This window comes from Typopeltis vanoorti, chromosome 12 (genome assembly GCF_054136105.1).
Source record: "Typopeltis vanoorti isolate ZY-2024b chromosome 12, IOZ_Tvanoo_1.0, whole genome shotgun sequence".
Classification (NCBI taxonomy): domain Eukaryota; kingdom Metazoa; phylum Arthropoda; class Arachnida; order Uropygi; family Thelyphonidae; genus Typopeltis; species Typopeltis vanoorti.
In genome coordinates this window covers 23,035,817-23,053,964 of record NC_143560.1, presented here as the reverse complement: position 1 = coordinate 23,053,964, position 18,148 = coordinate 23,035,817, and the positions used below count along the sequence as shown (strand labels likewise).

Here is an 18,148-nt window from a genome sequence, read left to right as displayed (position 1 = left end):
AAACTGAAGATGATCTTCAAAATTTAGCCACAGAAATTTACAACAGAAGTTTAGACATGGGATTAATTAACCTAAAGAAAACAAAGTGCATGATTATATCAAAAGAACCAATAAATAAGAAACTAAACATAACTGTTAACAAAAAGAAAATTGAACAGGTTCAGTCTTTTATGTATTTGGGACAAATGTTTACAGACAGAGGAAATTCCCTTAAAGAAATAAAAAGAAGAATAGAGATAGCAAGAAAAGCCTTTATTGATATGAAAACTGTTTTAACATCCAGAGATATTAATATAGACACAAGAAAAAGATTAATAAAATGCTATATCTGGTCAAGCCTTCTCTACAACAGTGAAACTTGGACTCTAAATAAAGCAGAGAAAAAATTAGAAGCTTTCAAAATGTGGACCATCAGAAGAGTGTTGAAAATATCATGGAGAGAGAAAATGAAGATGTTTTAAAGAAAGCAAAAATTATTATTATTATTATTATTATGTGACACTTCCAGGTAGTCCAAAGACTCATCGACGGAGAGTGTGCCAACAGCATCGAACAATTTATCCCCTTCCAACTACTAACCATGCTTAAACTTGCTTAACTTTTTGCGAGCCATTAGTAGCAGAGGCTCTACCAATTGACCAACCTTTGCTGCATGAAAAGAACATTAATGAAAATAATTAAAAAATGAAAACTTAAATATATTTGGACATCTAACTAGACAAGAAGGCATTCAGAAATTAATATTAGAAGAGAAACTGGATGTAAAAAGAGGGAGACCCAGGAGAATGTGGTTTGAAGACATTAAGAACTGGACTGGCTTTAATTACCATAAATGTTCCAGAACGGCAAAAGAAAGAAAAAAGTTCCGTGACATGGTTGCCAACCTCCTTCTAGGGGATGACACTTGAAGAAGAAGACATTCTTATCTACAAAAACATCATTAGAGAATTAAACATTGCTGCAAGAAAGAAAGAAACCCACACAGTCAAGTACCTACATGCAAGCTTGTTCCATCACCCTCAACAAAAATTAGGTATAATCTAAACTTAGAAAAAAAAAAATATAGCTTTAAATATACTAAAAACAATGAAATTAAAGAACTTCAAATCCTATTTAATCAGTTCCTCCAAAATGGTTACTCAAAAAAAGTTACTAAAGAAACATGTTTTCTGATGAACTGTCCCTTGATAATCCAGAAATTAATTACAAAGACATAGTATGTGTATTTGGCAACGCAATAAGAAAAATAGCCCAAATATTAAAATCAGTCAACATCAGAACAGTCTTCAAACCAGTTAACATCTTATGAAGCTTCCTATGTTCTCCTAAAGAGTTCTAGGTCAAACTGGGAGAAGTTTTGAAATCCATAACAAAGAACATATAAGTGATGTTGAAAACAAAAGGGAAAAAAAAGTGACTCACAGTGCACATCATCAAAGACTGTCACTCAGTAAATTGGCAAAATTCCTCCATGCCTTAGAAGAGAATTGCCTCAACAAATTGTTCAAGGAATCTTCCAAGGTCATTCTCTCAAAAGGCACACTAAATAGAAACCAAGGAATCATCTTTCACATTTGGAAATCATTAATTAATATGTAATGTTCAAGACCTCTCCTATGCCAGCTGTAACATACTGAGTTTAAAAAACAATGTAGAGCCTGCACATAACATGCCTAATGATACTCATGATTAAACCACCATTCCAGTCTTTTCAATTTATAGAAATAGCAGCTTTTGAGAAATGTTTAGTCTATTGTTTTGAGGTAGCAAAAGAGAAGAGTGAGAGAGAGTTAGGATGGTGAGTCTGTTGCCGTGGTATGACAGTGAAGAGTATAGAAGGAGGGCCAAAATTGCTAATGACTTTATGCATGGATTATGTAGAAGTGGTGTGGAATTTGTGGGTGTGTGGAGTGAGTTCGATGGGTGAAAGGATTTATATAAGATGGATGGTTTACATTTCAATAGATTTAGTGTATGGAGACTTGAAAAGGTGTTGTTGAATGAAGTGGAAGTGGATGTGCAGAATCAGGGAAACTAGAGTTACTATGGGGGGGGGTAGATATGCAGACTTTAGGGAGACAGTAGTGTGTATGAATGTATATAATATGCCCGAGCGAATACGAAGGACAACAAATCAGAATGGGATAGTTAGTATAAGGCATCAAAATAGGGATGGGAAAATGGGCTTCTGCAATTCATGTATACTAATGCCAGAAGTATTAGGAACAAGAAGAAAGAATTTTTGGCCTTGGTTGGCACTTCCAGACCACAGGTTATTGGCATTAGTGAAACATGGTTGACAGAAGATGATATAGCTAGTGGGATTGAATGTGAGGGGTATGGTGTGTTCAGGAGTGACAGAGAGAATAAAATGGGGGGAGGAGTGTTATTGATGATAGCTGGTGAGCTGCAGCCAAGGAGAATAGAAGTGGAACTGCAGGATAGGGAAAAGAGCACATTTGAGGCTATTTAGTGTGAGATTAAGACTAGCAGAACAAAATATACAGTTGGGTGCTGCTATAGACCAGGTGATGGAATAGATGGTGGAGATAGTATGCATAAGCAAATAGAAGAAATGAGTGGAAGGAGGGTAATTGTTATGGGAGATTTCAACTATGGTAACATTGATTGGAAGGAGGAGAGAACACATGGGAGGAAGGAATTGGATTTTATGCTGCTAATAAGGGATAACTATCTATGATAGCATGTAATGGAAAATACTAGGGGTCAGAGAGTGCTTGACCTAGTAATTACATCTGAGAATTTGGCTGTAACTAATATGACCACGTTGCCACCAATTGGTGAGAGTGATCATAGGGTCTTGACTTGGGAGGTGGCTAAAGGTGTGGAATTTACGATTAAGACAGGGTACATGTGGAATTATCGGGATAGTAAGTATGACAAGCTTAGGAGTTTGATTGGTTCAGTGCCACGGCATGTAAAACTGCAAGGGCTGGATGGTGATAGTGTATGGGAGGCGGTTAAGAAGTGTTTGCAGGAGGCAATGGTTGACTGTATACAAAGAGTCCGAATAATAAATCAAGTAGGGGTTAAATGGATGAATAACACCATTAAGCTTGAGCTGCAAAAAAAGAAACAACTGTGGAGGGAATTTAAAGAGGAAAGTGACCTGCAGGCACATGAACAGTATAACGCCCAGGCCAGAATGGTAACAGGTGTGGTAAGAAAAGCAAAAGTGGATTATGAAAGAACATTAGCCATGCAGGCTAAAGAGAATCCCAAACATTTTTTTCGATTTTTTGCAAGTAAAAGAAAAAATGTATATGGCAGAATGATTTTAAAGAATGCTGATGGTAGGGAGGTAACCGAATCAGTTGATACAGTGGAATTACTGAGCGAGCACTTTGCAAGAGTATATCATCCAGGGGGGGGGTGACATTGCAGGAATGAATGAACCAATAGCTTATATGGGAATTGTGGTGTATGAAGTGGAGGTGAATAGTCTATTACAAAACCTCAATTTGAATACATCTGTGGGATTGGATGGTATACCAGCTTATGTCGTACGTGAAGTGGCTAAAGAATTGTCAATGCTCTTGACCATTTTGTTTAATTTGAGTCTCGGGTCTGGGTTAGTCCCAAGGGGGTGGAAAGAGGGGAAAATAGTTCCACTGCATAAAGGAGGTTCCAAGACTGCCATTGTAAATAACCAGCCAATCAGCATATCAAGAATCGTTGTCAAGGTCTTGGAGAAAATAATCAAGAGGAAAATACAGGATTGGATAGATGAAAATGGGATACTGTATGGGGGACAGCATGGTTTTGTGAAGGGCAGATCATGCCTCGGTAACTTGTCATGTTTTATAACACAGTGACGGCTGAACTGGATAAGGGTAATGGGTTTACAGTGATTCTACTGGACCTTGCTAAGGCCTTTGACAGGATACCACATGGTATTGTAAAAAGGAAACTGAAGCATATGGGGATGGAAATAGGGTTGGTGAGATGGATAGGAGGGTGGTTGATGGAGAGATATCAGAGAGTGGTTTATTCAAGAGTAGAGTCCAAAAGATGGCCTGTGACTAGTGGTGAGCCTCAGGGTTCTGTTCTTGGACCACTACTGTTCAATTTGTTCATCAATGATATAGGAAAGGATCTGAGAGGAACTGTTCATTTGTTTGCTGATGATGCAAAGTTGGGTTGGGCAATAGTGAATGCAGAAGATGTCAAAATCTTGCAGGACGACTTGGATAGATTGGAGTATTAGGCTAAGGAGAATGGATGTCAATTTAATGTGACAAAATGTAAGGTTATGCATTTGGGGGTGAAAAGATTAGCAACAGTATACCACATTGGTGGAACTGTACTCTGGGAGATTGATGGGGTCAGGGACTTGGGAGTGTTGGTGGATAGGGAGATGAAGTTTAGGCGGACACATTGCAAAAGTAGCTAAATCAGCTCATCAAATCACTTGGCTGTTGAAAAATACTTTGATGAGCAGAGACAAGCAAGTTATTGTACCTCTGTACCAAGCCTTGATAAGGCCTCATCTCGACTACTGTGCCCAGATTTGCTCACCTAGGTTTCTTCTTGATGTTAAGGAGGTGGAGAGGATCCAGAGACGAGTGACCAAGATGATAGCAGGTCTGTGGAATGAACATTATGAGAACAGGTTGAAGATTTGTGGGTTGAAAAAATTGGTTGATAGGCAGAAAAGGGGTGATATGATTGAGAAATTCAAATTACTGAAGTGTTTCTATAAGATTAATCCAGAAGATATTTTTGAGAATAGGATTGGTGGTGGGAGGACTAGGGGCCATACATGGAAGCTGGGCAAGAGTGTGTTTAGTGCAAGGGTGTTAGAGCTAGGTTTTTTACTTGGAGAGTGGTAAATGAGTGGAATAAGCTGCCGGAGTCTATTGTGGGTGCCATGACTGTGAACGAGTTCAAGGCAAGGTATGATAGATACTGTGGGAATGTCGAATAGTTGTTCTTGACATGATGGTAGGGCCTCCCGTGATGAGTCTATCGACTCCTTGGAGTTGCCCGTAATAATAATTGTTGGTTTTTACTAATGTTAAACAACCTCGTGAAGATCCTGTCAGCCATATAGATAGTGAAACATGTCAAGGAAATACATTTAGTGTTAATAATTTGGAATGGCTGAAAGCTGATCTTATCCTTTGAAAAATATCCAAAGTATATTGGCATTAGTTAACTTGCCAAAATTTTAAAATTTTTCTGATCTTCATTTTGTCAGAAAATGGAGAAAAAAATCCACACTAAATAACACCTCATGTATAAGAGCTATCCAATACATGTGAAATAGTCTCACAACAAGTTCCTATGCCCCCTTCTGAGATGGTTTATTCTGATAATATGAGAAGATAAATTCTCGGAGAAAGGCTTATACGTTGGTTGCACATGATTACTAAATAACATATGGAATTCACAACGTATTCCGGTATATAAATTAAAATAAACTTTAATATATACTTCCTATATTTCGGCAACGTCACGTTGCCATCTTCATGGGAACATTAAGATTAAGACACATGCACGCAGGCATTAAAACAGCAAATGAGTTCGAAGCAGGCATTAAAACAGCAAATGAGTTCGAAGCAAGGAAACTATTGTTCTTCCTAAAGTCCTGATGGTGCACCCTAGCGGGCTATATTAAGTATTCTTGGCCATTGGGCTGAAGTTCTCAAGATGTACGTCTCCCAAATTTGAGGCAGTCTCATGCATCCAAATTTGTTGAGGTTTGGCATGTTCCTTAGGGCTGAGGCAGATTCTATGAATAGTCTTTCAGATTTATACTTGCTTCTGTGTATTACTGTGGCTTTCTTCCACCATATTCTGTAGCATGTATCCAGAGCATGGTCTGCAAGCCCAGAGTGGCTGTACTGGTGAAACCGGATGTAATCCTTGTGTTCCGAAATTCTGATATTCTAATATTCCTGTTTGGCCAAAGTAGGACAGCTTACAGCTACAAGGAATCTGGTATATACCAGGTAGGTCTAGGGGAAGTGGCTGGTCTTTAATGGAGCGGATAAGGGATGCCAGTTTTCTGTGTGGTCTGTAACAAGAGGTCAAGTGAGGTGCCCCAGATGTAGGGAATGGTGATAGATTTAGAGTAATCTTTTTTTTGTGTGTGTGTGTGAAGGGGGGGGGGGGTGCTGTGGTTTACTGGTTTTAGTATTTTTTGGAAGTTGTAGCCATTGGCTGAGAAAGTGTTAAGGATGTGATTTAGTTCAGTGGTTAGGGCATTGTCATTTGAACAGATTAGTGTAGCCCTGTTGTATAGTGTCTTAATAACTCCATATTGTTTTTTTTTTTGGGGGGGGGGGGGGTTTGTTGGCGAATGTACATGCCTGTATGGGTGGGTTTTCTATGAACTGAGAAAACCAAGGTTCCATCAGGCTGGCGGGTGACTAGTGTGTCTAAGAAAGGGAAGCTGCTGTTTTCCTCTTTTTCCAGGGTGAACTTGCTTCTGGGGTGTTGGTTGTTTAAGTGCGTTAAGAAAGAGAGGAGAGAGGAGTGTATCAGAGCCATGTGGCCAAATAGCGAACACATCATCAGCGTAGCAAAACTATATGATAGGTTTTTGTGGGGCAGAGTTTAATGCTTTCTCTTCAAAAGTCTCCATAAACAAGTTGGCCAAGGGTGAGGAGAGAGTGGTGAACCCATGGCTGTCTCCTCTATCTGTTTGAATGATAGTCTACATGTGGACTATTATACAAGCCAAACTTCGAGAAGCTTAGAAATTAAACAGAACATGTCGGAGATGTTAATCATAAGAATGGACACCTCTGGTTTGGCGCATCACTTCTCAATTTCAAGCCATGCTATAGATTGGGATAACTGCTCAATGCCTTACGTGGAGGAAGATTACAGATATCGATTATTTAAAGAAGCTGCTGTGGTCCTACGAACAGGTAACAACCTTAATAGAAACCAAGGAGTAATATTAAAGGATATATGGAAGAATCTCATTAAGTTTAACGGAACTACAGTAACCCAGAAACTATGTAACGCATATTTATAATGACTTAAGTATATCACTTCACTCATACCATGTCACACGGTGCCTTCCAATTTTGTTGTAAACCGTTACTGCATTCCTTCATTTTTGCATCTAGTAGTTTTTTTTTCACCATTTAGTCTTGACAAAGCTAGTCAGTTTTGCTAGTGAAACTAGTCGACAGATGTGTACATTTATATATATTAAACCTATGGTCTTATAATCCAAATAGCTATTGTGTTAATTATAGTTAACAAAGACCAAATATAATTTTTAACATGTCTCAGTTATATTACACCATTGTCTTCTATCCACCAAATTGTACAGTTTACATGCCTTCAGTCTGTCATATTAACCAACATTCCAGTTCTGACATAATTTTATCTTTATCTATCTTTGTATCATCTCTTTCAAATCTCTGTGACCACATCAGCCCAATAATCCAAGAATTCTCTAATTAATGATTAAAGTTTTATACAACAGAAATATTCCCTATCTCTACTGATCAACATTCCACTCAGTACTGCAGTAATTCTCCAGGTTGCCTTCACCACCTTTGCAATATCTCCCCTGAACTTCAAATTTTTATCAACTATTACTCCTAAGATCCTTTGTCTCCTTTCCTTACTCCAGTATAGTTACACCAACAGAGTATGTAAGCTTCACATCTGTGGATTCCAAATTTGCATTAAATTTGGATTCTGTGGGTTCCAAAGTTGCATGGAATTACATTTAGTTACCTTACATTACACCTTACATTTCGTTGCATTAAATCAATATCCCCATTCATTTTCCCATATTTCCAGCTTATTATCCTCCTCATTCTCAGCACTAATAACTCCTCTCCCGCTTCATATCATCTGCAAATAATGGAATATCTTAATGCAGTTCAGTGACAGTATCATTAACAAAAAAACAGGAAAGGTCTCTCCCTCTCAAAACTGTCATTGCTATTTTGTTCCCAGTTCTCTCCACTGACAGGACACAACTTATCACTTTTCATAAATAACACTTCACCACTCATTTCTATCCTGCCAAAATATGCTAAACCCTTCTACTTCTATTCCTGTCAGAACATCAATAAAGTACCACATATATGTGTCTTAACCTTTATTTTGTTAATCTTTTAGATATGGATGAGTGCATTGATGATACACGTTGTTCACATGGATGTGAAAATCTAGCTGGAGGTTATAGGTGCGGCTGTCCTGATGGTTTCTTACAGCATTATTATTGGAATCAATGTGTTGGTAAGTTAAATATTTACATTGAAATTATGATAAAAAAATTATTCATCATCATCATCATCAAATTACTGCCATGTACCCTCAAGGGGTGTACAGGATACGATAGTACTACATGAAAAATTGACATCATTACTAAATTCCTACCTGCAATTTTCCTCCAAATTAGTCTATTACTTGTCAAGACTTCAACATTATCAGAACACAATTTAGCTTTTACAAATATCATTCAACCATCGACTATCTAATCCAGATGGTTGAATGATATTTGTGGAAAATTTCCTAAAACACAAACAATATCACTTAGTATTGGTTTTCTTTTGTATGGAAAAAAAAAAGCATATGACACCGCTTGTGGGATTTGTAATATTGAAAGACCTACACAATTTGAGCCTCAGAGGGAACCTTCCTCTTTTTATCACAAACTTTTTATCCAACCAAATATTCCAAGTAGGAACCACACTCTCCAAATGTATACCCACGAAGAAGAGGTCATGCAGGGTTCAGTTTTTATTATACTTTTTTTTTTACACTCAAGGTTAACTTGATAACCAAACAGCTTCCCCAACTGTGAGTAATGTCTCTATGGGGATGAACTTGCCATCTTCTGTCATTCATATAATATAAGGATCATAGAGAGATAGCTGCAGCAAGACGTTGACCAGCTTTCAACATGGGTACTTGTGATTTAGATTCTCCCAGCAGAAGACAATTCGTGTGCATTTTTGCTGCAGATGTGGTCTTCATTGCAATCCAGAACTCAGACTAGGACACTTTTTAATCCCATTCACACTGGAAGCCAATTTCTTGGGCCTCATATTTGACAAGAAACTTAGTTTCCTCCCTCACATGCACTAGTTGCAAGATAAGTGCAGTAAAGTTATAAAGATTCTTCATACCTTACCTTCCACATTTTCAATACTGACAGATGTTATTTGCTCACTGATTGTATCATGCATTAATTAGATCAAAACTTACTTATGGATCCTAAGTCTGTGTTTCTTCCAGAAAGAGAGTACCGTGCAGTAGTTGTATCCTGTCCACTATCAAGTCATAAGAATTGCAACCAGTGAACAGTTCGAACCTCATGAACCCCTAGTTTATATGTCAAGACAAATGAACCACTCTTCTCACTTCAATGTCATTGTTGTCTTTGCTATATGTTACCAAAATAAAATCTGTGCCAGACCATTCCACGTGGCCAACTATTATTTAACCACACTGGGTGAATCTGTACAGCACTCATCAGACTACTATATTAACCTTTAGTTTACAAACAAAATGCTCTTAGAAGCACTAGATATGAGGTTAAACAATATTACACAGATGCATCAAATACATTACCGTTTGCATTTGTATATCACCATGCAGCTTTTTCTTTCTGCAGGTTAATGAAACATTCTACCCCTCCTTTAGTCTACCAGAAGCTCTTTCAAGCATGCAGTATTGGAATACTTGTATTTTGTGTCTGTCTACACAGCTGGTTCAAATTCAGTGGCTGTAGTCAACTTCTGATTTTGAACCCATAATATCTACATTAGAAGACAGTAGTGCTGTTGATGATAACATTGGAATTGTGCTTATACAGGGTGAGATGCAAGGAGGAAATATTTAATTAGATGGTGCTGTAGGCCAGGAAATGTATAGGCAAGTGGGCTTAGTGAACAAGAGGAAGGTGATCATTATGGGTGATTTTAATTGTTTATTTATTTATTTAGCACATCATGATACTACAGCCATGAGGCTCATGTTTTTTTTTTTGTTTTTTTTTATTTCTCCGACCCATGAAAGGTTATTTGCAGACCTATAGTATGTTTTGTATTATAGGCAGGTTATATATATATATATATATATATATATATATTTATTTATTATTTTTTTTTTTTGCTATTTTTATCAGTTTTATATATTTTTACATTTTTCATTTATTTTTTACATATTCTGGAAAGGGTTTCCAGACTATGGTCTGGTCTCTAGAGACCAAACATTGCACTTTTTCAGGCCACATCAGGCTTCCAATAAATGGAATGTGGTCTCACACCAGGCGATGACATTCATCTTCCACCTAAAGACAATCACAAATATCCATGCCCATGGCAGGATTCAAACCTGCAACCTGTTTGTTGGAGAGGGGGTATGGTAACCACTCAGCCAATCAGACCAGCAAATGTGAGCATGTATGGCACCATTATGAAACTATTACAATGCTATTCATTGTAATTTTTATCCATAAATTGTGTGTATTTTTCTGTTGGTTTGTCTATTTTGAAGGATGAAAATCTGAGTTTCTGGGAGGAAAACACACCTCTACATCTGCATGAGACTGGCTAACTTGCCTTTAGTTGAGAAGCACTTATAAAGATTCTTCACATCCTAGACAAGATTCTTTATATATTATTATTATTATTATTATTATATTATTATTTGACACCTCCAGCGAGTCCAAGGACTCATCGAGGGAGAGCACCTGCTCTTCAACTCCGTCACCATCATTCAATCCCCAACTGACTGCAACTACACCAACGCCATCTACCGCTGACCACCACTGATATTTTCACAAACATCCATGCCCATGCTGGGATTCGAATTTTACATCCATAATGTAAAAACACATTTCCTAGGAAATGTGTTTTTACATTATGGAAAACACCTAAGAATAGTGATCAGAACTTTACCGACTTTGCTGCGAGTTCTCCAGTACTGTACTACGTACTAGGGTCACTTGCATTAGCTCATGCTAGTGGTCACCGATACTTTATATAGTTTACTATATTCGGCATGAAACTCTCTGATTCCAATCTTGGAGTTTCTTATTCGGTTTTTAAACAATGTGGGATTTAATATCCCCTTAATTTAAATAATGTTTATATCACCAAAATGAAGCTTATTAGCTCTTTATATTTAAGTAACCTCTACCTCCGTATCAGACCGGCTAACTCACCTTTAGTCGAAAGAGACCAGATAAAGGTTCCTCACATCACTGACGGGAATCTAACCCAGATCTTTCCGACCAAAGGGCTTCGTCTATACTGACTGAGCTACAGAGGCTTAGTATGTATGTACTGCAGATGGACTGCACTTAAATGGATTTGGAATTAGGTTTCTGAGTGAGTGATGGCAAGAATGATAAAAAATAATGCAAAATCTAGTCTTTCAAACAACAATATTGAATCAGGTAGTCAACTCAGGATTCAAAGGTGATTGGAGGCCTAAGGTGATGCTATAGTTTCTATATACTAATGCAAGAAGTATCAGGAACAAGATGGTACGGGCATTGGCTTGTGCAACTTTGCCAAAAGATATAGGCATTAGTGAGACTTGACTAACAACAGATGATGTAGTTACAGGGATACAATGTGAAGTGTTTAGTATTTTCAGAAAGATAGATAAGATAGGATTGGGGAGAGATACTGCTGATGATAGCAGATGAATTGTAGCCAAAATGAATAAGAGACAGACCAGTGAATGATAGTTTTTGAAGCGGTCTGCTATGAAATTATTATCCCAAGACCCTATGGAGTCAAAGACTCACCTAGGTGGTCCTTTTGTCATATACAGCTCATCATACCGCACCTTGAACACACTCAAATTTTCTGCAGACACCACACTCTCAGGCAAGGCATTCCAATCATTCACAACTCTGCATGAAAAAAAACCTACTTCTCACTCTCATGTTCACACCTTTCTTATACATCTTCCAGGAATGTCTTCTGGTTCTTCCCTGATCTCCCACCGTCTATGTAAAACCTCTCGAAACATTTGATCCTATAACAACATCACACTAACTTGTAGGTCTCTATCATATCTCCCCTCTTCTTCTTGTCCACTAGACTCTGCATATTGCATCTTCTCAACCCTTCCTCATATTCGACATTCCCGAGATCAGAAACTACCTTAGTCAGCTGTGGCTGGACCATTTCCAACATCTCTTCATCCTCTTGAAAACCAGGTGACCAAATCTGTGCACAGTAGCCCATGTGTGGCCTAATCAAAGCTTTATACAATGGAAAAATTGTCCTCTGCATCATTCCCAGAATTCTTTATGTGGTTCTCACAATGATCTGTAATTAAGAGGACACAAAGTGTCCTCTTAATTACAGATCATTATCCACTATCACCCCACGATCTCTTATTTCCTTCACCTGCAACAATATATCCCAACCAAGCATAAATTCTACATCCCATCTTTGTTTCCCAAACTTTAAAAACCTTACATTTTGCAACATTGAACTCACATCCCCATTTCCATGCCCATTCACTCAATTCCTTCAAGCCTTCTTGTAAGGCCAAAACATCTTATACTCTTCATAGTTCATCCCAACTTTGCATCATCTGCAAATAACTGAATATCCCCATTCAAATCTTCACCAATATTATTCACATACAAGTTAAACAGCAATGACCCTGAAACAGACCAATGTGGCACACCACTTTCCTCTTCCTGGATATTGCTTTCCCATACATAACTTGCTGATACCTATCAGATAGCCAGTCCCAATCCAATGCACTAATCTAATATTCAATCACATCCACTCTAGTTTGACTATCAACTTATCATGCAGTAATCTGTCAAAAGCCCTTTGCAAAATGTAAGTATACAGTTGGCCGCTAGAGGGCCAGACGGTTGGTCGTGTTTTCAGGGAGCTCCCGAAAGCTAAGTATAATTTTGAATGAAAATTAGAATATAGGTTAAAATCATAACGTAATATTGTCTAATTTTGGTAGCTTGTGGTGTCTGTGTGATTTTGGTGTAAATTCCGTTATTTAATTTAGTATTTAACGATACATTTCATAGATTTGAATATGGCACCAATGCGACGTAAGATAATGGTGTCCAAAAATACAATGCCATTGTTCAAAAACTATAATGTCAGAGAATTTGTCCAATGTGATGTGTGTGGAATGTATGCATTCCTGAATGAGGCTGGAGTTTGGATTGAAAGTGATAGTGGTGGGAGAATGTGCAGAAAGTGTAAGCAAAGTGAGGAGTTGAATTATGTGTCAGGTTGTGAGATAGCTATGGTTGAAGAAAGCCAGAATGTGAGTGAAAATAGTGGCTTGATAGGGAATTGCGATGTACAAGATGGCAATGAGAGCGGTGATCTAAGAAAGAGTGAGAGCAACTATACAGAGAGAGAAAATGGTTTGAATGATAAAAAAATGAGGAATTATTTGTAGGAAGTGAGATCGCTAGGTTGCGCGCAGTGATACAAAATGCGCAGCGACACAAAATGCGCAGCGACAATTAGAGCACCTGCAAAACTCTTTCCAGAGTGATTCGGCTAACGTAAATAACCAGCGTAAGAGTGGGCGAGTTTCTGAAATGAAGGAAAGAGTGTTGTATGGTGACTCGTTATTAAGAGGAGTGATAGATGGGAGTGTAACTAAATCGTACTTACCGGGTGCGAAATTTAAGGATGTAAGTGAGAGTATTAGAGTGCAAAAACAGAGGGTGAAAGAATTAATAATTGTGGCATGTACGAATGAATTGAAAGGTGATAAGTTTTTTATGAGAGAGGACTTGAAAGTATTGTTAAAGGTAGCGAAAGAAAAGAGTGACAGAGAGAATGGTGAGTCTGTTGCCACGGTATGACAGAGAGGAGTTTAGAAGGAGGGCCATAATCGCAAATGACATTATGCGCAGGTTATGCAGACGGTGTGGTGTGGTGTGGAATTCGTGGACGTGTGGAATGAGTTTGATGGGTGAAAGGACTTATACAAGATGGATGGCCTGCATTTGAATGGACTTGGTGTGCGAAGACTGGAAAAAGTGTTGCTGAATGAAGTGAAAATGGATGTGCAAAACCAGAGAAACTAGAACTACCAAGGATGGGGGGGGGGAGTGGATATGCAGACATCAGTGAGACAGTTGAGTGTAAAAATGTATATAATGTACCTGAGCCAGCACTAAGGACAAACAATGGGAATGGGACATTTAGAATAACGCATCAAGATAGGGGTGGGACAAAGGGATCACTGCATTTCATGTATACTAATGCCAGGAGTATTAGGAACAAGAAGGAAGAATTTTTGGCTTTGATTGGCTCTTCCTGGCCCCAGGTTATTGGCATTAGTGAAACATGGCTGACGAAAGATGATATAGTTAGTGGGATAGAATGGTGGGATAGGTTATAGTGTGTTTAGGAGAGACAGAGAGAATGAAATGGGTGGAGGGATGTTATTGATGATAGCTGATGAACTGCAGCCAAGGAGAATTGAAGTTGTATTGCAGGATATTGAAAGGAGCTCATTTGAGGCTATTTGGTGTGAGATTGAGACTGGCAGAATAAAATATACAGTTGGGTGCTGCTATAGACCTGGTGATGGAATAGATGGTGGAGATAGTATGCATAAACAAATTGATGAAATGAGTGGAAGGAGGGTAATTATTATGGGGGATTTTAATTATGATAACATTGATTGGAAGGAGGAGAGGACACATGTGAGGAAGGAAATGGATTTTATTCAATTATTAAGGGATAACTATCTGAGACAGCATGTAATTGAAAATACTAGGGGTGTGAGAGTGCTTGACCTGGTAATAGCATCTGAGAATTTGACTGTAATGAATATGACCATGTTGCCACCTATTGGTGAGAGTGATCATAAGGTCTTGACCTGGGAGGTGGCTAAAGGTATGGAATTTTTGATTAAGACAGGGTATATGTGGAATTACCGTGCTGGCAAGTATGACAAGCTTAGGAGATTGCTTGGATCAGTGCCATGGCATGTACAACTGCAAGGGATGGACGTCGATAGAGCATGGGAAGTGGTCAAGGAGCATTTACAGGAGGTTATGGCTGATTGTATACCTAGGGTCTGAATAGTAAACCAAGTAGGGGTTAAATGGATGAATAACACCATTAAGCTTGAGCTGCAAAAAAGAAACAACTGTGGAGGGAATTTAAAGAAAGGGGTGACCTGCAGGCACATGAATAGTATAAAGTGCAGGCCAGAAGGGTAACGAGTGTGGTAAAAACAGCAAAAGCCGATTATGAAAGGAAACTAGCTATGCAAGCAAAAGAGAATCCCAAACAGTTCTTTCAATATGCTGCAAGTAAGAAAAAAACTGTACATGGCAAAATGATTTTAAGGAATGACGATGGTAAGGAGGTCACTGAACCAGTCGATATAGTGGAGTTACTGAGCGTGCACTTTGCAAAAGTATATCATCCAGGTGGTGACATTGAAAAAATGAAGGAGCCATTAGTTTATACAGGAATTGTGATGAATAAAGTGGAGGTGAATAGTCTATTACAGAACCTTAATGTGAATACATCTGTGGGATTGGATGGTATACCGGCACGGGTCTTGCGTGAAGCGGCTAATGAATTATCAGTGCCCTTGACCATGTTGTTTAATCTGAGTCTCGGGTCTGGTTTAGTCCCGAAGGCGTGGAAAGAGGGGAAAATAGTTTCACTGCATAAAGGAGGATCCAAGACTATGGTTGCAAATTACCGACCAATCAGCATATCAGAAATTGTTGTCAAGGTCTTGGAAAAAGTAGTCAAGAGAAAAATACAGGAATGCATTGATGAAAATGAGATACTGTACAGGGGACAGCATGGCTTTGTGAAGGGTAGATCATGCTTCAGTAACTTGCTCAAGTTTTATAACAATGTGACGGCTGAACTGGATAAGGGAAATGGGTTTACAGTGATACTGTTGGACCTGGCAAAGGCATTTGACAGGATACCACATGGAATTCTAATCTGTAAACTACAACATATGGGAATGGATATAGGGTTGGTGAGATGGATAGGTGGGTGGTTGATGGAGAGATATCAAAGAGTAGTTTATTCAGGAGTGGAGTCCAAAAGACGGCCTGTGACTAGTGGGGTACCGCAGGATTCTGTTCTTGGACCACTGCTGTTTAATCTGTTCATTCACGATATAGGGAAGGATCTAAGTGGAACAGTTCATTTGTTCGCTGATGATGCAAAGTTGGGGAGGGCGATAGTGAATGCAGAAGATGTCAAAGTCTTGCAGGATGACTTAGATAGATTGGAGTTCTTGGCTAAGGAGAATGGATGTCAATTTAATGTGACAAAATGTAAGGTTATGCATTTTGGGGTGAAAAGATTAGCAGCAGTATACCACATGGGTGGAACTCTACTCCAAGAGATTGATGAGGCCAGGGACTTGGGAGTGTTGGTGGATAGAGAGATGAAGTTTAGGGGACACATTGCGAAAGTAGCTAAATCAGCTCATCAACTCACTTGGTTGTTGAAAAATACCTTGACGAGCAGAGACAAGCAAGTTATTGTACCTCTGTACTGAGCATTGATAAGACCTCATCTTGACTACTGTGCCCAGATTTGGTCACCTCGGTTCCTTCTTGATGGGGAGGAGGTGGAGAGGATCCAGAGGCGAGTGACTAAGATGATAGCAGGTCTATGGAATGAACCATATGAGAACAGGTTGAAGATTTGTGGGTTGCAGAAACTGGTTGATAGGCGAAAAAGGGGAGATATGATTGAGACATTCAAATTACTGAAGGGTTTCTATAAGATTAATCCAGAAGATATTTTTGAGAATAGGATTGGTGGTGGGAGAACTAGGGGACACCTATGGAAGCTGGGCAAGTGTGTGGTTAGCAGTGGTGTTAGAGCTGGGTTCTTTACTTTTAGAGTGATAAATGAGTGGAATAAGCTGCCAGAGTCTGTTGTGGGTGCTATGACGGTAAGCGAGTTCAAGGCAAGGTATGATAGATACTGTGAGAATGTCGTATAGTTGTGTGGACATGATGTTTAGGGCCTCCCTTGATGAGTCTAAGGATTCCCTGGAGTAGCCCGAAAATAATAATACCCCGCTCCTCTGTCCAAGGAAGCTGTCACCTTATTGTAATAAGTAAGTAGATTACTAAAATATGACCTCCCTTTAGCAAATCCATGCTGTCCATCAAAGATAATGCCATTGTTGTCAACCCACATCTGGATTTTAGTTCTTGCCAGCTTCTCCAACAACTCCCTAGGATTCTTTTTGGCTTCATTAGTTAACTGCTGTTCATATTTCACTTTTGCTACCCTTACCAACCAGTCACCCTCCTTGCCTGGTCTTTGTAATCCTCATGGAATTGGTTATTACCACTTCTCTTATGCTGCCTCCATAACACTTTTTTTTTCTGTATTGCATGCTTATTCTCTTCATTCATCCATTTTACACTTACCTTATTTAACCTTCTGACCCTTGGAATATATTAACCATTGCTTCTACTAGATAGTTCTTGAATACCCCTAAGCTGCATTGATTTCTTTTCCAACTAAATCCTCATTTAATGCTACAAATGTTAGCTTCTCCTGAGCTCTTCATAATTACCAGCCTTTTAGTTCCACATATTCGCTTTTCTCACAGATGTCTCACACTGCTGGCAACCACCCAGGTGATCACTTCATGGTCATTCTCATCAACTGGAGGGTGATTTGACACCTCATTTATAATTACATCCTCTGATAAGATGATCAAATCCAACACCCTCAATCATTCTGTGCCCTCTGTTACATACTGACTGAGGTAGTTGTCCCTCAAAAACACAAGAAACTAATTTTCTTTACTTCTAGTTACTATCTCATCATCCCAGTCTATATTGCAATAGTTGAAATCACCCATAATAATCATCCTTTTCTTATTTTCTTGGCTAATTTGATTTATACATTTCATAGTCGCTACCATCCACATTACCAGGTCTATAACAACATCCAACTAAGTATTTCATTCTATTCACCCTCTATCTCACACCATACTGCCGCAAAACCACTGGCACTATTTCCCTCTTGCATCACTACTTTGTATGTGCATAACTCTTTCTCTATCGTCAATAGCACTTTGCCCCCCTCCCTTTTTACCCTTTCTATCCTCATGAAACACAACATTCCCTTCCATCTGTATCTCTATTTCTTAGGATGTCGTCCTCATCCAA

General features: G+C 38.7%; 1 protein-coding gene across 1 annotated transcript in view; it reads left to right on the top strand.

Annotated features, from left to right (window-relative positions):
• Positions 1-18,148, top strand: part of LOC150100631 (fibrillin-1-like) — a 1,594,375-nt gene that overhangs the window by 1,449,646 nt on the left and 126,581 nt on the right. Inside the window, exon 62 of the mRNA XM_090401848.1 lies at positions 8,116-8,235. Within this exon, the coding sequence (XP_090257974.1) occupies positions 8,116-8,235 (120 nt within the window). The remainder of the gene's footprint in view (positions 1-8,115; positions 8,236-18,148) is intronic.